Source organism: Cyrtonyx montezumae, unplaced genomic scaffold, assembly GCF_038088225.1.
Source record: "Cyrtonyx montezumae isolate F1298 unplaced genomic scaffold, pur_monq_1.0 scaffold_16, whole genome shotgun sequence".
In the NCBI taxonomy this organism is placed as follows: Eukaryota; Metazoa; Chordata; class Aves; order Galliformes; family Odontophoridae; genus Cyrtonyx; species Cyrtonyx montezumae.
Genome location: NW_027071892.1, coordinates 11,461,294 through 11,481,471, shown reverse-complemented (window position 1 = coordinate 11,481,471; position 20,178 = coordinate 11,461,294). Strand labels below are relative to the sequence as shown.

The following is a 20,178-nucleotide window of genomic DNA, read 5'->3' as shown; positions in this document are numbered from 1 at the left end:
TAAAAGCAGAAGTGGAAGAGAAAGAGCTGACACTCCCCGGATTTCTCCACAGCCGTGCTGGAAACCAAAGCCCATCAGTGTACACCCACTGGGGCCAGCACCCGGCCCTCTCCCTGGGCCCCACTGAATTCGGGACTGAAGGAGATCATTGATCCCTGCTGCATTTCAGTCTCCTTTCATTCCATTGCCCCCCAGATTTCCACTTCTGCCCCCGGACTGTATTTTGCAGTGTGCTTTGGCCCGCTCTGTGCGTTCCTGCTGGCAGCAGATAAGATCTCAGGAGAAAGTTAAACAGAAGCCATCCGTGCCATGTGCTGATTGTCACTCCCTTTGGACCAGGACTCCCCCGGGTGCACTCCATCCCATGAAGATGCAGAAGGAGCGCTGGGTTCGTGGACTCCTGCTGACCCCAAAAGGACATCAGCCCACCTGTGCTCCCCTTGGTGTGCCAAACAGGGGATCTGGGCATGAGCTGGAGAAAGGTGGGTGTGACTGTGGACTTAATGGGGTCCTGAAGCACACGGTCCTCTGCCCGGGGGTACTGCTACAGAGCCAAACCCAGAGCTCAGCTCTCTGCAAACATAGGAAACACCACTTCCTGCTGACTTATCTCCAGGTGCTGCTGATGCTGGCCCAGCTCTGGGGGTACCGGTGTCCCCATCGGTCCTTCTCCAGCACGGATCTCCACCAGCAGACTGGTTCCTCATTAAAGGAACCCTCTGGGGGAATGGGCGCCGGTTTTGGCACTGCCCTTCTTTCCTCTTCAGCTCCCAATGGCTTGGAGCAGCGTGAGCTGTCTTCCCACGGCAGAGAGAAAGGCGCCAAGGCAGCAGGAGGCGTGTGGACACATCAAAACTTAAATCTCAGCAAAGCCTCGGTGATGTAAAACCCAAGTGCTGGACATGCACAGCACCCTCTGGCAGTGGCGGAGGATTTCTCCAGCCAGTCACTCTGAGGCTCATTGGGAAATCTCAGGGACTTTGGGGACCCGTCCCCCATCGCACCGTTCCCACAGCCCTGGGCACCCGAGGGGAGCAGTGCCTAATGACAAGCACAGGCAGTGCCACACCTGCGGAGAGCCATTTTTGGAAGGACACCGGGGGAAGAAATGATTCTCATGTCGCTGCTCTGTAATTAGCATTAATTACCGGCGCTTGTGAAATCTCTTCCCCAATTTACTCCGGGCAGAACCTGACGGAAACTGTGGGAATCCCGTTGGGCTGAGTCAGCTGGGGGGGACCAGCCGGTGTCTGCAGGGCACGGGGACGGACTGCGGGGTCCTCCTTTAGGGATGGACTCAGGGCATCTTACCTTGGGGTTAGGCCCCCAAAGATGCCCCGTGCTCATCCTCATCGTGCTTTTGGACAACCTGCTGATGCCCTTCCCCCACCCCACGGGGATGGGGGTTGGTGTGCCCCCCCCAGTCTGCTGCCAGCATTCCTGGGGCACTGCTTCCAGCCCAGCGCATTCCCAACAGCATCACCCGGCGGTGTTATTGCAGACGGAGGGAAAACCATCGCGAGAGCCTCACCCCGAGCGGCTGCAGCGCTGCTGAATGGCAGGGGCCGCCGCTGAGTCACCCGTTGCTTTTTTTTTTTTTTTTTAATGTATTTAATATTAATGATTCCAATGAATCAGGGCATGTCATCATCCGGAGTCATCCCAGACGGTCCCTGTGACACCTCGCTGGACGGGGACACGGAGCCCTCCCCATAAACCAAAATTCATTGGTATGAATGGGAAGAGTCCTTCCTGCCCCGAGGGCTGATTTCTGCTCAACCCCTCCCAGCGGCTCAGGGTACCCATCACCACACAGCATCACGGGGGGGCAGTGCCCAAAGTGTCACAGCCGTCACCCCCCCCCGGGGTGGCCCTGTCCCCCACCCCTCTCCCCAGGGACCCGTGCGTCCCCTCAGCCTCCCACTTGACCTAACCTCCTGGCCATAAATGGAGAGGTTTGAGAGCGCGTCCCGGGGTGGAGGAGGAGGAGGAGGAGAAAAAAAGGAGAATAATGCCAAGAATGCAGGACCGAGCAAGGGGAGTGCTGCCGGCCCCCTGGTGCGGGCTGGGTGCTGCGGGAGCACTGCCCGCCCCCACCACTCTCCCCATTCCCGCGAGCCATCCGGGCTGCAGGGAGCAAAGCTCTTGTTTTTCCTTTCTCTTCGCCTTTCTCACCAACCAGGGACTTTCCGGGTCCCCTGCCGTCTGCTCACACGGCACATTGCTTCACCAACACCCGTCCCCACTCTGCGGTGCTGCCCTCTTACAGTGGTGTGTCTCCCCAGAAGGGATATGCCCATGGGCGCCCAGTGGAGATGCTCCCATTGGAGCCCCCCCCCCCAAAAGCCCCCCAGCTCGGATGTGGCCGTGGGCAGGACGAGCCCCCCCCGGCTTCCCCATGCACAGCAGCTCCGGGTGCTCAACCGCCTGCAAAGCGCTGCCGTGGGGAAACTGAGGCACGGGGAGCGCAGCCTGAGCTGTCACCCCCCCATCCTCCCCACGTCCCTAGGGGCCGAGCGATGGGGTGAGACACGGATGTGGGGTCTCTCCTTCCAGAGCAGCCACGTGGGGGAGCGGGGGTGGCACCGAGGGGCCAAGCCTCCGCTTGGGGCCGCGTCCAGCTCCTTAAAACAGAAAGTGAAAACACGCGGGTGCACCGTCCGGATGGGGAAAGGGGGGGCACACCTCCGTCCCACCACCCCCCCATTGCCCAGCCGCGTCCTGCCACCGCCGTCCCCTCTGTCCCCAAGCTGGCGGTGGCCGTCCCCAGGGTCAGGGTGGATCCCTTCTGGGTTGTGCAGAACGGCTCCATCCGTCCGCACGAATCCTCCATAAAAGGAAAAACAGGCGGCAGGTAGCACTGCCAAACTTAGTCATCCCCAGCCCGCCGGCTCCGTCACTGCCATTTCCTGCACACGCGGGGGGGGGGACGGGACGGGACGGGACGGGGAGGAGCGGTGCTGCCCCAGAACCACACCGAGCACCCCGTGTCACCCGTGTCGGGGAGCCAAGGGTCAGCGGGGAGCACGGCCCCTGGGAAAAGCACACAGCTGGGCACGGGGCACAGCGCTGCTTTGGGTGCTCAGATGTCACCGTTGGCAGTAGAACCAAAAATACATTCGAAGGAAAGGAGGGTAAATGCATCACGGCGGTGAGGCTGTGTCGTCGAGGCTCTGAAATGCCACTTCTGCCCCAAAATATGGTGGGGAGGGTCGGAAGTGTGAGCGCACCCGGGAATGCCTCAGTGCACCTGGGGCTGGGGGTGAAGGGCGTCGTCCATGGGATGGTTTCAGAGCCCTCTGGAAATAAGGGGGCTGCTCTAAATCCCCATTCATCAGCGTGCAGGGTCAGGGGAACAGCCAGCTGTGCTCGCAGCAGCTCGGAGATCTGAGTGCTGTTTTGTACACAGCCTGCCTGGCCCCGGAGCGATAAAAGGCGGTGGGATTTTTTCAAAGGAAGCAGCCTTGAAGGCACGTGTGGGGCCACGGGGCGTGCAGCATCCCAAGCATCATCCCATGTGCTCAAACATCCCCACAGTGCCAAGTCCCATAGTCCTGGAGGTCCTCGGGACAACACCGCCAGCACAACCAGTGCCCCTATGGGGTGACCACCACAAGGGATCTGCTCGCGGACAGTGACCCACCCAGCTCTGCAAACACCCGAGTGAGCATCAAAACCCCCCTCCCGCGCTGCCTCCCCGCGCTGCTTTGTTCGGCTCCATGTTGTCCGCCCCGCGCAGCGTTTCCAGGAGCTGAGCGTCCGCGCGGAGTGCTGCAGAGCGCGGCTGCGCTGCTGGGTGGCACTGTTGGGATGCACACTGCGCTGCGCAGGAGCGCGCGCACGCAGCAAAGGGCGCAGCACACGCGCATCTCACGCGCATCTCACGCGCCCGGGTGCAGCTGTGCGGGGGGAGGGGGGGGTTGCACCCCCATCGTGCACGCTTCCCGAGGGCTTGCACACTCGGAGGTGCACACTGCGCAAGGAATTGCGCGCTCCAAGCGTGCACCGCGCTGCACTAGGGATGGCACACACTGACGTGCTCTGAAGTGCATGGGTTTGAAGGAGTAACAGCGTGCTGCGCCACGGACTGCACCCTCCAAGGTGCACAACACCTTGCACACTCAGGTGCATGCTGCACCAGGGGTTGGTATGCAAACCAACCATGCATGTCGCACGAGGAATGTGTGCACTCTGGGCTTGCACACACGTGCACTGCATAGGGGACGTCGGGCACACGCACGTTCCCGGCTCCTGCTGTGTGTGCACTGCACCCTGGAGCACCGACCCCACTGCAGAGGGGCTGCACTCTCCCCTTAACTCCCAGCAGAGCACACCCATTAAGGACAGAGCAGCTGCAAGCCAGGATGCACCACGCACCCCCCAGCACCCACGGGCACAGGGTACAGCCTGGGGTCATCGAGCAGCACGGCAGCAATGGGGCTGCAGCAGCAGCGATGGGGCCGTCCCGGGGCCTCCAGCTGCAGCCAGCATAGGGCCGGATGCGGAGACCCAGGGCCCCGGTGAAGCGGTTTTGGGTTTCATTGCGGCCCCCCTGCTCTGCATTCCTGCTTTCCCTAAGGCCTCCCTGCAGCCGGAGCCTGGGAACCCCCCCTCCCTGTGCTCGTGTCCCATTGCTGATGTGTCCCCACGGCTGCTGGCTCAGGGACAAAGCAGGGAGCAGACGGAGGTGCACTTCCCACCCCCCCATCGCCACCAGCTTCCCCATTTCTCAGCCCCACAGCTCCCCAGGACCGTATCACCCGGCTCATCCCATAACAGAGGGGGATGATGGGGGGAGGCACAGCTCTAATCCCCTCGGCCCCGCTCCTAATCCTGCCTAATGGATCCTTGTCACCACCACGATGCGGTTATCCATCTGGAAGGGGATCTCCTGCCTCAGGAAGTCACAGCTGGTGGCCTCCAGCCCCAAACCTGAGCTCAAATCCCACCCCTCTGTGCCTAGGGATGGACAGCAGCGGGGCGGACCCCAGCCGCACTGCACTCACCCCAGCAAGGAGCCCAATCCACATCTACATCTACCCCTGCCCAACTCTAGGCTGCAAAGTGCTCCCAGCTCCTCCCAGCCCTTTTTAGGCAGCTCCCAGCTGAGTCCTGGTGCAGCACAGGGCTGAGACTTTAAATAGATGATGGGGTCCTGGGGATAGGGTCCCAGGGATGGAGTTGCCTTGGTCGTGCTGGGGCTCAGCCTTGCTTGGTTTCTCCCCGTGCTGCAGCTCTGCTGCAGGAGAGGTTTACACACAAACCCACACATCCCCAGGGTGCACACTCCTTAAAATAAAGGAGGGTTTCTGTGCACACCACTTCAGCAGCAACCTACAGCACATGCCCCAGCCCCAAAGCTGCGTCTGCCAGCGAGATGCAGGCACCATTCCCATCCTTCTCCTCCTCCTCCTCCTCTTCATCCTCCAAACCCAGCAGCTTCCTCCAGCCGTGCAGGAAGCGCTGACATCCTCCTGCAGCCCTGACTCATTTCCAGCAGCTCTGAGGCTCCTCCATTCCTCCCAGCCCCCGTTTGGGATGCTGCATGCCATGAGGATGGGACCACCTCTCTGCACACAGTGACAGGGCTGTGCTGGGGACTGGTGTCCTGGGATGGGAGCTGATGCCTGGGATGGGGTTCCCAGTCCTGGCTGTGCTTTCAGCCACCCCACAAGTCCCAGAGGAATGAATCTGGGGCATGGCAGCTCTGCCACCAAGCAACTCCCATCTATGGGGGCTGGGTGCTGTGGCCAGGAGGAGCTGAGCCACCTGCCCTCAGGGCTGCCTGCTTCGGGGTGCTGCGTGGGAAGGTACTGAGCACACACTGCAAATTCTTCTGTGCTGACTCCTAGCTGCTGCAGTGCATTGAGAGTCATGCACAGGGTGATGGGGAGCCGTGTGAAACCCTTCCCTGGCCACCTGGCAGCAGAAATGGAGCTCTTCCCTGCCTTTGTGTACCTGACAGAATGTGTTCTCCCATGGGACCGGGGGGACCCAACCCCCATCCCAGAGGATGCACAGCCCCATTGTGTCTGGGGTTTTCAGAAGCAGGGGATGCAGCCACACAGCACTGCCCCATATTCCTTCCCTCGGTTGTTTGAGGTGTGCCTCTGCTCACCAAACTGCATTGGCCCCAGAGCTCCCAGCATCGCCTTTACTGGATGCAATTACATTAAGATAATGGGATAGAGCCGGTTAATAAAGTGTGAGCAGAGCCCCGGTTGCATCACAGCTGAGAAGGAGGCACAGCACGAGCCCCCACTGCCCCTTAACATCTCACGGGGCTGAGCGAACCCAAAGGGGCTGCAGCCCCACAGCACGATCCCACCCCCTGCTCCGGGAACTCCCCCACCCTGGGGCCACCCTTTGTTTTCCTATTGCTGCTGCTTTTTTGGGTTGGTTTTGTTTTGGTTCTCCCTAATACAAGTTTAATGAGGCCGAGCGCCTGCCAACTGTCGGGAGAGCCTCTGCTGGGGGCAGATGGCAGCAGGATGGGGCTCCTGGATGTCCCCATCCCTGATCCCTCCCAGTAGTGTGGGCACAGCCTCTGTGCTACATCTGCCCCGGGGGGGCTCCGGGGATATCCCTGTACCTCAGTGGGACACTGGCGTGGGGCACCTCGTTCACCCAGCCACGCTCCTCACCCCTGCTGCCCAGTGCTGGGTCAGGTTTTGGGACTGGGAGCGGTGAAGCAGCCGTTGCTCCATGTGGTGCTGCATCCCCAGTGCTGGGAGCACTGTGGTGACATGTGGGGACATCTCGCTGCATGCTTGGCCAGGCACTGCCACCCTCTCTGCTGCTGGGGAGAAAACTCATTTTTTTTTCCCTGTGCATAATTGCTTTTTTCTCTTTTGGCGAGCAGAAAAGCCATTTCTTTCCCACCCTCACCATCTGCCCACTGCAGCTGGGAGGACACCCCACAGCTGCACGGCCCCGTGGCCGGGTCCTATTGCCCCACTGCTCCCTGAGAGAGAAGCAGAAGTGCTCCCAGAACCCAGCAGTGGGGTTTGCTTCCAATCACCCTCAGGGCTGGGAGCGAGCCGGACTTGCAGGAGCAACGCAGGGCGAAGCCAAGCAAACCCATCCAGGCCAGCCCACACACCCATGGGTGCAGCCGAGGGGGGGGCAGCCTGAAGCAGTGCTCCTGGGGCAGAACCAGTGCTCCCAGTGCAGAACCAGTGCGGGCTGTGGAGGTGGGGAGGCGGCTGGGGGTGTGACCCCCTGCAGCCCATTCCCTGTCCCCCTTCAGGCAGCTCAGCTCCCTGATCCACCCTTTGGTTTTCCATCCCGGTGCTGCCCTGCTCTCCCTGCTATACCCCAATGCTTTGCTTCAGCATGGACGCTGGGGATTTGGGGCCTGCTGGCTTCCCACTCCTGGCTCCCAGCCACCCCCTGCCCATGGGGGGTCGATTTGGGACCCCCTGCTCCCCGATGCTTCAGTCTCAGTGGTGCCTGGCACGGGGCGTTGGGTTGGCTCTGGGGTGGTTGGGGTTCATGCTTCCTCTGCTTCGGCCCTGTGGGGGGTGCAGAGAGGTGTAAGGGGGAGCAGCATGAGTCCTGTAAAGGGAGGGGGGCTGGAAGTTCAACAGGGAGTATTGCAGTGCAGGGGTCGGTGCAACAGAGTGGAGGCAGGAGGTTGTGATGCATTGAGGGTTGGTCCCACAATTCAAGGAGAGCCTTGCTTTGCAAGGACAGCTCTCGCAGTGCCAGGGGGTCCTTGCAATGCAGAGGGGGTCTTGCATTGCAGGAGGGGGGCAGGAGGGTCTTGAAATGCAGGGGGGTCGTGCAATGCCAAAGAGTTCTTGCAATGCTGGGAGGTTTTTGCGGTGTGGAAATGAGTCTTGCAATGCAGAAAGGGTCTTGCATTGCAGCAAGGGTCCTGCACTGCAGGAGGGGGCAACCTGGAAATGCACGGGGAAGTGCTGCAGTGCTGAGGAGTCCTGGCAATGCAGGGTGGGCACTGCCGCCCCACAGCTGTGGGGTCATCCTGCAATCTGAGCGGGCTCTTGCAAAGGGGAGGAGGGCATCTATTGCAACGAAAGGGGGGGCAATGCAGCAAAGGGCCGTTACGGTCGGGGGGTTCTGCAGCAGAGGTGATGCGGAGCATTGCGATGGAGGGGCACGGCAACGCGGGGCTGTTGGGTATCGCACGGGGGGTATCCACGGGTATGGGGGGGGGGTATCGCAATGAGGGGTCATTGCAGCGATGGGTATCGCAGTGGGGGACCGCGGGGGGGGCTCAGGCGGCGCCGGGGCCGCTCGGGGCGGGGAGGGGTCGCGGGGGGCGGCGCCGCGCGGGGCTATAAAGGCGACGGAGGGGGCGGGCACGACGGCGGCAGCGCGGAGCGGAGCGGAGGTGCCACGATGACGGCGAACGGAACGGCGGAGCCGGTGCAGATCCAGTTCGGGCTGATCAACTGCGGCAACAAGTACCTGACGGCGGAGGCGTTCGGCTTCAAGGTGAACGCGTCGGCCGCCAGCATGAAGAAGAAGCAGATCTGGACGCTGGAGCAGGACGGGGAGGACTCCAGCGCGGTGCTGCTCAAGAGCCACCTGGGCCGCTACCTGGCAGCCGACAAGGACGGCCGCGTGAGCTGCGACAGCGAGGAGCCGGGCCCCGACTGCCGCTTCTTGGTGGTGGCCCACGGCGACGGGCGGTGGTCGCTGCAGTCCGAACCGCACCGCCGCTTCTTCGGCGGCACCGAGGACCGCCTCTCGTGCTTCGCCCCGTCCGTGTCCCCCGCCGAGAAGTGGAGCGTGCACCTGGCCATGCATCCCCAAGCCAACCTCTACAGCCTGGCCCGCAAGCGCTACGCGCACCTTGGACCGCGCCGCGACGAGCTGGCCGTGGACCGCGACGTGCCGTGGGGCGTGGACGCGCTCATCACGCTGCTCTTCGTGGAGCAGCGCTACAGCCTGCAGAGCTGCGACCACCGCCTGCTGAGGGCCGACGGCCGCTTGGTGCCCTCCGCCGAGCCCGGCACCGCCTTCACGTTGGAGTTCCGCTGCGGGAAAGTGGCGTTCCGCGACGGGGAGGGCCGCTACCTGGCGCCGTCGGGGCCCAGCGGGACGCTGAAGGCGGGGAAGAGCAGTAAGGTGGGGAAGGATGAGCTGTTCGCGCTGGAGCAGAGCTGCCCGCAGGTCGTGCTGCGCGCCGGGAACGACCGGAATGTGTCCACTCGGCAAGGTAAGGGCTGCGGGGGGAGTGGGACGGGAGGGGGACGCGCGTGGGTGCTTCGGGGACGCGGCACCGCCCGCATCCTTCGGGCATCGCTGCTCCGCGGGCATCGTCCTCCCCGCGCCCCTCCCGCAGGGTCCCCGCATCCCTTCACCGACATCCCCTTCGGGTCTCTGCCCCCTCGAGCCCCCTCCGAAGCCCCCGTCTCCCCCTTTCCCCCGTTCGCTTCCAGTATGGCTCCCTGAGGCCACCCCCCAGCCCCCCCCCATCCTTACCGCGGAGCACCTCGGACCCAGCGAGGGGCACGGGGAGGGCCCTATCGGAGATGTGGGGGAGGTCTCCGTGGGGTCTCCCATCGCCGCGCCTGGGGCTGAGCCGCTCATTGTTCACCAACAAAGCCTCTCCCAACTCCCCCCCCATCCCTGAGCATCGTTGGGCCGCGCGTCCCATACAGCGGGGCGGGCTGCGCTCCCCCATAAATGCGGGGTGCAGTGCCCACCACCCCCCCCCCCCCTCCAGGCTGCGGAAGAGCCCCCGCACAAAGGCTCTGTGCCACCGCTGTCCCCTCCGTCCCCTCGAGGCCACCGCCATATGCCCGGTGCCCCATGGCCGCGTGGCAGCACAGCTCCCGGGGGGGGGGGGGAGGGATAAAGAGGGGGGAAGGAGCAACCCCTGCACACTGCTGTAGCACAGCCTGCGCCGGAACCCAGCGGGAATTTTCTTCTATGTTTGTGTTTTGTTGTTGTTTTAATGATGTAATATTTCAGGGTTGCAGCTTAACCCTTATCTGCACGCGCGGAGCTCGGCGCTTTGCTGCGGGAGAGCGAATGCTGCGCGCAGAGCAGCCCCTGAAATAAAGGGGGTTCGGCTGCCGGGAGATCGCTCCCGGCATCGGGGGGGGGATGGGGGGTGGGGGATGGAAATGGCGGGAGGTTGAGGGGGGGAAGGGTGGAGAGGAAGGAGGTGAAGGACGGCGAGGGGAGGAGGAGGAGGATGGCGGTGATGGGAGGCTGAGCTGGAGGAGGAAGGAGGGGGGATGGAGGCAGGACGAGGATGGCGGCGGCGGGAGGAAGAGGAGGGTGGGAGGAAAGGAGGATGGTGAGAGGCTGAGGAGGATGGATGGAGGAGGCTGAGGATGGCGGCGGTGGGAGGTTGGGCTGCGTGGATGGAGGACGGGGAAGATGATGGAGGCAGGCAGGCGCTGCCGCAGCGCAGGGGGAAGGGCCGCTGCAGCCCTTTGTCACTGGAGATGGGAAAACCAGATGTGGGGAGAGGTGCGGGCTGGGGGCCCCGCGCTGGGATGCGGGGGGGGGGTGGGAAGGGAAGCAGCCCGGCCCCATGGCTTTGTGTTGAGCGATGGGGGGAGGGGAAAGGGGGTGGGGGGGTTGCAGATCTCCCCAGCAACGGGTTGAAGGGGGGGGGGGGGTCCTGCAGTGCGAGGGCCTTTTCTGAGAGAAAATACGGCAGGGAGGGGATCGTGCTGGAGTGGGGCTCAGCGTGCCCGGCTATGGGGCTGCATCCATCCCTTCAGGGTCCTGACTGGGGCCGGGGGCTACTGGGGGTTTCTCCCTGCACCCGGATTGATACGGAACCCCTGGCTGTGCTCAGAGAGGTGCTGAGCCCCCACCGGCCCTACTGCATTCATAAAAGGAGCGGAGCAGCGTGCAGCTTCCTTCCCTGCTGAATGGCTGCTGGTGGCTGCGGCAACAAAGAGCCCTTTGTGGGACCGAGGGTCCCCGAGGGCAGAGCGCTGCCATCCTCCTGCCCAGCCCCCCTCCCCCACAGCTCCCCCACCCCGGAGGTGTGCACAGGGTCAGGGAGGGGATGGGGCCTTTCCCTGGCGGTGTTCCCATCGCCCCTTGCAGGGTTGCTCGTGGATGAACATTGGTTGGGATTTGTTTCCTGGTGCAGTGTATTTCTGCTGGAAGGATGGGGAGGGGATGTCCAGGGCTCAGTGGGGATACCTGACCCATCCCGCTGGCTCCCACCAGCATCCCAGGGCATGCTGTGGGGCATCCTCTGAGCAAATGTAGATTTACCCAGGAGGGAGAGCCCTGTGCCTGCTGCCCTTCCTTGCAGCATGGGGTGCCAGGCCGTGCTGCTCTTCCCGTGGGGCAGCACTGGGATTTGGGTTGCTCTGAGAGATGCCAGGAAGGCAGTTGGGTGAGGGCTTGGGCATCAGTCCCGAGATGCTGGAACCATCCAGGTCCTTCCCAGCTGCCTTTGCTGGGGGCTCAGCAGAACATGCTTTGCCCTTGTCTCCAGCCTGGCCCCATTCATGGACATAAGTGTAGGGGCCCCGCAGCCATCCCTCAGGTTCCTCCCCCGCTGTTGGGTGCCCACATGGGGAATTTTTTGGGGCCTGCCCCCCTCTTTGCCTCCAGCTGTAATTAGCAGCTTCGTCAAGGTCAGGGAGCGTCACGCTGGCTCCAGACTCCACATTTACCAACAGCAGTAATTAAAGGATGCCTGCAGCGGGGAGCAGGGCAGTTCTGCTGGGGGGCAGCAAGTGGGGACACGTGGCTGGGGGGGGGGGGTGGAACAGAAGGATGCAGCCGGGCTGCCACCACCCCCTGCAGCCCCGACCCCAACCCTCCTGCTCCCTCACAGCCCTTTGAAGCCTCCCTCCCTGCAGCCCTTAATTGCATTCCTTTCCACTGACGTGCAGTAACCCAACCCCACGTTTGGGCTGGGGGTGGTGGGAGACCCCCTCCTTTCCTCCCCCCTCTGCGGGCCCTGCGGCAGCTTCCCTGCCTGGCAAAGGATAAAGCAAAAACCCTTTCCCCCCCCCAACCCCCTCCACCAAACCCGGCCCAGGTGGGAGCTCGGGGGCAGCTCCTGCTCCTCCCTTGCAGATCTGCAGTGCAAAGCAGCTCCAGGCTGTGCACCACGCCTGCAGGCCCAGGAGCCAACAGAACACACAGCGTGGGGGGAGCAGGGGGGTTTGTGCATGAGGACGGTGCTGTCCCAGCATCCTGCTGCGGGCTGCAACGTGCTGGGGGGGGCCGTGGTGCTGGGGGGGGGCGTGGTGCTGGGTGAGGTTTTGCTCGTGGTGCTGAACAAAGGCAGCGGGTTTGGCACTGCTTTCCCAACGAGAGTGCAGCGTGGAAAGCAAACGTTCCCTTCCAGCAGGCAGCTCCTGCATGCAGTGTCAGCAAGGCATGGGGCTGGTCCTGCAGCACATGGCACGGCACGGCACGGAGGGATGGCAGTGCCCCGTGTTGGGCTGCAGCAGGCGGAGCTGAGCGGGCAGTGCTGGGAGAGCAGCCCACAAAGCCTTCAAACCCTTTAGAAGGAAGGAGGCTGATGTACAGAGTGGCTGTCCCATCTCCTGCCCCAGGGTTTGGTGGAAGGGTGCTCCTTCAACACAGCCCTGAAGTAGGGCTCGTGGGGTGGCACGGTGTTAAGGGATTGAGTCACTGCTGCCGCCTCCTACAGAAAACCTACTGTGTCTCGTTTGCATGTGAGACGGCCGACTTTGTCTCCATTGGATGTGCAGTGGAGCCCTGAGCTGGGGGCTGGCCCTGAGCTCAAGCATCCGAATGGGAATGGGAGGTTGGGATTGGACCCAAATGCCAGAGGGAGACCAACCCCTGTGTGTGTGTGTGTGTGTGTGTGTGTGTGTGTGTGTGTGTGTGTGTGTGTGTGTGTGGCCGCAGGGATGGACCTGTCAGCAAACCAGGACGAGGAGGGTGACCAGGAGACCTACCAGCTGGAGATCAACAAGGACACCAAGAAATGCGCCTTCCGCACCTACACGGGCAAGTACTGGACCCTCACCTCCAACGGGGGCATCCAGTCCACCGCCTCCACAAAGTGAGTCCCCACCTCGTGCCCCCCCCCCCCACTGCTTTGGGACCCCTTTGCCTTCCCCTGTGAGTGAGTGCAGGGATTTGGGCAGCTGGAAGGAACCTGGGTGCTCACCCCAAAATGGGAATTCCCAGGACCCCGGGGTGGGCTGGTGCTGCCAAAAATCAGAATCATTAAGGTTGGAGAAGGGCTCCGACCCCAATCCACCCCCACCACGGCCCCAAACCACGACCCTCAGTGCCACATCTGCACAGCTCTGGAACACCTCCAGGGACGGTGACCCCACCACCTCCGTGCAGCAGTGCCAGTGCCCGACTGCTCTTTCTGAGAAGAAACACTTCCTTATACCCAACATAAACCTCCCCATGTGCAACTGAAGGCCGTCACCTCTCGTTGCTGGGAGGCCCTGGGGTCCCACCAAACTCCCAGCCAACCAGGACACCCCGCTTGGGCTGTCCCCACCCCCTGGGTGTCCCCGTGTCCCCGCTGAGCCGCGCTCTGCCCGCAGGAACGCCAGCTGCTACTTTGACATCGAGTGGTGCGACAAACGCATCACCCTGCGGGCCGCCAACGGCAAGTACGTGACAGCAAAGAAGAACGGGCAGCTGGCAGCCTCCATGGAGACAGCAGGTACGGGACCCGGCGCTCTGAGGCACCCCGGGGACAGGTGGCTGACAAGTGGGAACGCCGCTCCTCGTCCCCATGGTGCCACTCCCCGGACTCATGGCCGCTGTCCCCTGGTTGTAGGTGAGACGGAGCACTTTGTGATGAAGCTGATCAACAGACCCATCATCGTGCTGCGCGGCGAGCACGGCTTCATCGGCTGCCGGAAGGTGACGGGCACCCTGGACTCCAACCGCTCCTCCTACGACGTCTTCCAGTTGGAGTTCAACGATGGAGCCTACAACATCAAGGGTGAGCCCACGGCTCGGGGCCACTGTCGCTGCTCGGGGGGATTTTAGGGCATTTGGGGGGGACTTTAGGGGCTCACGGTGGCTCACGGGTGCCCTCTGCCCACAGATGCCACTGGGAAGTACTGGATGGTGGGCAGCGAGTCGTCCGTCACCAGCAGCAGCGATACGCCCGTGGACTTCTTTTTTGAGTTCTGCGACTATAACAAAGTGGCCATCAAAATCAATGGCAAATACCTGAAGGGTGACCACGCCGGGGTCCTCAAGGCATCCGCCGACGCCATCGATGCCTCCACCCTCTGGGAATATTAATGCACTTTAGCGTACCTCCCATTGCCAACCTCTCTTTCCCCTGTCCCTTTTGTTTGATTGTTTTGTTTTTTTTTTGGTGGTTTTTGGTCTTTTTTTTGGTGGTTTAATTTCTCCTCTCTGTACAAGGATTTCCAGCCTGGCTTGCCCTCCCCATAGAGCCCAGTGCGCGGTGTCGGAGGTGGTCTCCCTTCATCTCATGAGGAACTGGATCAGCAGTGTGGTGCAGCCTGTAATTCCAAAGGGGTATTTCTCCCCCCCATCTCATCTCAGGGGCTGCCGTGCCCACCCTGCCCCCCCCCGAGCGTCACCTCGGTCCTTCTCTCTTCCCTTCCCCCATCAGAAGAAAAAAAGGAGTAAGGTCACCTCTGTGCTCTCCTCTGCCATCCCTCACTCTGTGCCACCGAGGTCCCTGTGGGGCTGTGCCCCCGTTCCTGTCCCCAGCAGCAGGTCTGTGCCCCACAGAGGGGTCAGGAGGACAGGGTGGGGGCACGCAGCCCCCGTTGCTGGGCACGGGCACCAGCTGGAGGCAAACCTGCAGACGTCGGTTTACAGAACAGACGAGTTCCTTAGCAAACTTTGCACAGTGAGATTTGCTCAGTACTTATTATTATTATTTTTTTGTCTTCTTTTTTTTTTTTTCTTTTGTTGTTGTTGTTCGATTTGTTTTCCTCACTGAATACTGGAACGGTGATGCCAATCACTGAGCGCCCATCGCTGGGCTGGGGGAGCTCCCGCGGGCTCCTCCCGGGCTGAGTGCCACCTCCTGACTGGAAGCAGAAAGAAAGAAAAAAAAAAAAAAGAAAAGAATAATGACCAAAACAGTATTTTTGTTAGTCTGTATTTATAGATAGCAGCGCTCTCGGCGGCGCTGCGTTCTCAGCTGTCCGTGCTGTCCTGCAGCACTGCACAACGGTGCTGCTGATGCCCAGCTCTTCGTTGGGCTCTTTCTCCTTTGGGCTCTTTCTCCTTTGGGCTCTTTCTCCTTTGGGCTCTTTCTCCTTTGGGCTCTGCTCCCTGCGGACACCGCAGCCCTTTCCCCCCTCCCCATCCCCAACCTGAGGGCGCTGGCGGTGCCACAGCCCCGGGGCTCTGCAGCCTTACAGCCCCGCGCTCCCTGGGCCGGGCTTTGGTGCTACGCTCCCATCCCCAGCGTGGGGACACCGCTGCCTCCCAAGGAACAAGTGTCCTCACAGAGCCCCACACCGTGGCACACACTTTGCTGCCTTCACTCCCACTGTGTCTCCTTCGTGTGTCCCCCCCCAGCCCCGCTCTGGCTTTTCCACCTGACATTTAGGTCCTCCCATCTCCTCTCCTCGGGACCCTCTGAAAACATCTCACTCTGAAATACAAGTTTGGGGGGGGGGGGGGGGTTGTTCGTTTTGGGGTGTTGGTTTTAGTATTTTTTTTTCCTAATTATTATGATTTTTTTTTTTGTAAGTGCCATTTGTATAACTTAAACAACAGCAACAAAAATAGCTTCAAATGGAGAAAGATGAATAATAAAAAAAACAAGACCTGCATTTGGATATGAGTGATGATCTGTGGTCGGTGGGGGTTGGGGGGGGGGGGAGGTCCTTGCCCCACGGGCACAGCCTGCCAGCTGGAGCTGTGGGTTTGGGGCCAGGCAGCGCAGCACAGGGCTCTGGGATTGGGGGGGGATGGCACCCAGCAGCACCAGGATGCTCAAGAGCTGGTGTGCGTCAGAGCTGCTCCTCCTGGGTGAGGGAGAGATTAAAAAAAAGAGGGGGGGGGAAAGCAAGCAAAGCACTGCAGTGCATCCCATAGTGGTGTGGGACCCCGCGCTGCCAAGCAGGGCTGAGCAGAGGAAGGATGTGATTCCACTGCTATAAACAAAGCAAAGATGAGAGCTGTGCAGGAAACGTCAGTGCCTCTGCTCTCCTGCAGCCCCTGCGCCCACTGGGCCGCGCTCACACCTCCTGCTTTCCATTTACAGGAGCCACTGGAAACCATTTTCTATTCCATTTCTCCCGACAGCATTTGGAGGATGTTAAGGTTAGGGGGGGAAGGATGCACCCTGCCCTCATCCCACAAGCACAGCCTGGAGCTGGGAGCCAGAGAGCACGGATTTATTTACAAAAAAGAAAACAACAAAAAAAAAACCCAAACTTAATTCAAATTACAATATAATACAGGGAGCTCTGTACACACGGCATAGCAGAACGGTTTGCTACCGAAGGTAAAGAAAAATATTTATTTATTTTGATAAACCAAACCTATCTGTTTTCAGCTATCGTTATACAAAGTTGCAGAACATGCACATCTTTACAGGGTTTCTGTCTCTCCGTAGGACGCTTTGCTATGTGCAAATACTACATTTCTCTCCCCACCTTTAAGGCAAGTAAAACGGGACACCGCAATTAACCGTAATGAGGAGCTGGTGGATGCAGCCAGGCACGGCTCCTCCTCCAGCAGAGTGCAGGGCACAGGGCTGTGCAGGGCTTTGCTTTTGTAACACAACAACCCAGAGCAGCAAGGGGCACAAACACTGCCGGGAACCGCTGCTGGGCAGCAGTCAGGCCGGAGGGAAGGAGCAGCCCCTGCACCCAACGCTGCGCTTCTACAGGGGAGCAGCCCCATCCCTGCTCCCTGCACCCCCCTCTACCCCTCCAGGGCTCTCCCTGCAGTGTGACATTGCTCCGAGCCCCGGGGAGGTGATGGCACTGACCCCCAAAGCCGTGAGGACAGACCCCTGGCCGTGGGGGCACCACGGGGCCATCTCGCCCTGACACTTCTGTCCCTTTTTCTCCATCTGCACACTTCTCTCTGCCCGGGCTGAGATCCCAATACAGCCCTGCATCTCTGGAAACGCATCAGGAGAGGGAACGGGAGCCCAGCTCTCACTATCACACCACTGCCTGTGCTGAGGGCACGCAGGAGCCGGGCACAGCCGCTGCAGTGCTGCACCAACTGCAGAGCAGATGCAGGCAGACGTGAGCTGCAGCACAGCACCGAGTGCCACCTCCATCCCCAGGGCACGGGCACTGAGCAGCAGTCACCTCTCCATCCACCCATCTCCATCCATAGGAGAGGTGGGCAGACGTCGGGGACTCGAGCACAGTGGGTGCAGGGCTGCCTCTGGGAATAAATTAAGGAAGAATTAAAAATAAAAATTAAAAAAAATATATAATAAGTGATAGCAGCGAGTGAATGCCACTCGGTTATTAACGCTAGAGACCATGGCACTGAGAGATGGGAACTCTTGGTAGGATAAATTCAACCCACAGGAAATGTCTGAGAGCAGAGATTCAGCTCTGAAAGGCAAGGAAGTGCTACCTGAAAAACAAACAGCCTGGGGACACCTGGACGTGGGGGAAAGCAGGCAGGGAAGTGCAGCAGGCTGCTTCTCAGCAGGAAGAGCAGGATGCAGCACAGCCCAGACGACCTGGGAAGCACTGCACAGGGGATGGGTGAGAGCCAGCCCGCAGATCCTGCTGGGTTTGCTCCTCCAAGCACTTTGTTTGTCCCAGACACAAAGCACAGCCCCCGTGTGCAGAACGTGCTGCTGGTTACCATCATTTACAGCACACATCAGGTGCAGCTGCCTGTCACCTATCCCTGAGCACTGCCAGAAGCAGGCAGGGATTTGGGATGCCTGCATGAGAACAGTTTGAGGAAGGCCACGTGCTGGGAGCTGGGAGGCAGCTGCCTGCTGGGGAAGAACACCTGAGCCCTCAGAAGTTCCTGAGGATTGGGGTGGCTGAGTTTTCTGCCTCTTAGAGCCCTGAGATGGGACGTGTGGCTCTGGGCTGCCAAACAAGAGCTGAGCAATGAGATGGCTGCTGCACCCCCTCACTCCTTGCAGAGCGAGAAATGCTAAATACACTATGTTAACTTGGTTTGGAACAATTTATTTCTGCTGGGAGGTGTTAGCAGGTTACAGGGATGCTGGAGAACACGGAACCCCAACCTCGGGCTTAGGGCAGCCGAGTCCCATTACCTTGTTCCTGAAGGTCTCATTCAGGTGCCAAGTCCCTCCTCCCCTCCCGCAGGACTCGGGCTGTTGCAGCTGCTCTGGCCAGCAGGAAGGTTGGAGTTTTGGAAGACTCCCAAGGATCTTTTGCATCCCCTGTGCTCCACAAGTCTCATTTTCCCTCCCAGCAGCTGTCTGAAGAGTCTTTGCCAAACAAAATAAAAAACAAAAAATAAAAGGACTCCCAACATAGGAAGAAACCTTGGAAATGCAGCACCAAGCCCTGTCGCAGCACAGGTCGAAATGTTTGATTGTAAAGGTCCGGAGAAGCTACAGATATGGGGGTAGTGCAGGTGTGTGAGAGTCACAGCAGTTCCCCCTTTGTGGCTGCTACGGCGGGGGCTGCAGCAGGACGGGGTGACGTTCGGGGGGGGCTTTGTCCTGCAGTGACTCCCAAACCAGGTCAGAACCGGTGCCGGGGCTGAGGGCCGAAGTGCATAGGCAAGTTGTGCTCCAGCTGAACGTTGATCTGGGGAAAATCATAGTTCACCCTCATGTTAGGCAACGGGGGCACGTAGGGGGCGGGGATGGGGCCGATGTTGAGGGGGATGTTATTGTACATGGGACGGACGGGGGGCAGTGGGAAGGGAGGGTGCACGAAGGGGTAAGGAGGCATCCGGGGCTGGTGGAGGTTCTGAGGAACAGGTCTGGGGATGACTTCAATCCTCTGCATTTTCTCCATGGGCTTTTCCACTGGAGGGCCGATGCGCTTGAAGCTGTTCTCTGCAGAGGGGGGAAGGGGAGGAACCAGTCACCCCATGAGCAAAACTCACTGAGCTTGGGCCCAGCACCCCCAGCACGTTCCTTAAGCACGCTCGCCCCTTCTCCCCCCAGGACCTCCTTGTTCCCACTCCCCACGTGGAGCATAGGCACGAGGTTGGAAGGCTGGCTCCTTCCATCAGCAGCACAGCACAAACATACTCCACGTGCAGAGGCGTGGGGCTGCCCCTTGCATACCTCTGCTCCCCTTTCTCCCCATGGTCTCTCCCAACACCTGCAAGCAACACCACTTCAAAGCTAGACAGGTTCCCAGCAGGAACGGAGCAATGGCACGCATGCAGCGTGGGAAGAAGGCAGCAAACCCAGACTGGGAGCCCTATGCTCTGCTCTCCTCCTCGGTCTGATCCCAAGGCACAGCAGCTTACCTCCATTTTTCTTCCTCTGCTCCTCTTCAGCCTCCTTCTGAATCTCCTGAATTATCTTCTCATCATCTTCCTAGGAATCAGAGCGTAAAGCATCAGAATAATTCCAGCTGCAGCCGCTTTCTTTTCTCTCAGAGCTGCTTTTCCTTTTGGCATGTGTTCGTATGGGAAAAGAGACCAATTCAGCTGCATTGCCTCCATCTGGGATGCCCCATGGTTAACCAAGGCTGCGACAGGGGACTGCTGCGTGAGCAACGTGCACAGAGCCAAGCTGGCACTGTGGAGCATGCCTAAGAGCCTCAGATCAGCTTTCCAGGGAGACCAGCACCAAAATTCATCGACTTGATGGAAAGCAGAGAGCTGCAACCCAGCCCCGCCCATCCCAAGAGCTGCTGGAGAGCTGTTAATCTTCTCAATGGCAATAGTCTATTAAATATTTACACTGTGCGAGCACTTCTTGAGTTTTTGGCCCAGCATCTGGAATTAACACAACTTAAATCCTGGCTCTAGTAGCTAAATGGTGCCGTAATGAGGTCATTTAGATCTTATCTGTAACTGTGAGGAGGACATAAATCACTGTACGTGGCTGTAATATCCATCTAGATGTCATAGTTGGAATACTCAGACCCGCTGCTCAATGGGACACGGAAGGCATCCCTCTGCCCCTCATCTTCCTCCTTTTTCTCAACCCGACATCGCAGCAGTCACACCCGTGTCACCATTAAGCACCAGGTGGCTGCAGGGACCCAGAGTGCTGCTGCTGGCACCTCCTTGGTTAAATCAAGGGAGCACGGAGGACAGAGCACTGGAAGAGGAGCGTGCAAGTCCTGAGCT

At 60.3% G+C, this 20,178-nt stretch overlaps 3 protein-coding genes across 4 annotated transcripts in view; 2 read left to right on the top strand and 1 right to left on the bottom strand.

The window, feature by feature from the left end:
- Positions 1-20,178, top strand: part of TMEM11 (transmembrane protein 11) — a 377,196-nt gene that overhangs the window by 42,079 nt on the left and 314,939 nt on the right. The gene's annotated exons all lie outside the window — the stretch shown is intronic.
- On the top strand, positions 8,326-14,278 carry FSCN1 (fascin actin-bundling protein 1). Its single transcript, XM_065733060.1, has 5 exons — positions 8,326-9,187; positions 12,838-12,994; positions 13,497-13,618; positions 13,736-13,903; positions 14,009-14,278. The coding sequence occupies exons 1-5, from the start codon at positions 8,365-8,367 to the stop codon at positions 14,209-14,211; spliced, it is 1,473 nt and encodes a 490-aa protein (XP_065589132.1). The 5' UTR covers positions 8,326-8,364; the 3' UTR covers positions 14,212-14,278.
- RNF216 (ring finger protein 216) overlaps positions 17,317-20,178 on the bottom strand; it is a 59,969-nt gene continuing 57,107 nt past the window's right edge. For both annotated transcript variants that reach the window (XM_065732842.1, XM_065732841.1), the window contains exons 16-17: positions 19,348-19,417; positions 17,317-18,925 (exon numbers count right to left, since the gene is read on the bottom strand). In XM_065732842.1, the coding sequence (XP_065588914.1) occupies positions 18,606-18,925; positions 19,348-19,417 (390 nt within the window). In that variant the 3' untranslated portion in view covers positions 17,317-18,605. The remainder of the gene's footprint in view (positions 18,926-19,347; positions 19,418-20,178) is intronic.

Bases quoted from the DNA above. Each gene is read 5' to 3' on its own strand.
- FSCN1 (XM_065733060.1), top strand. From the start codon at position 8,365: ATGACGGCGAACGGAACGGCGGAGCCGGTGCAGATCCAGTTCGGGCTG. The intron at 9,188-12,837 runs GTAAGGGCTGCG...GTGTGGCCGCAG, and splicing joins GAATGTGTCCACTCGGCAAG to GGATGGACCTGTCAGCAAAC. The intron at 12,995-13,496 runs GTGAGTCCCCAC...CTCTGCCCGCAG, and splicing joins CAGTCCACCGCCTCCACAAA to GAACGCCAGCTGCTACTTTG.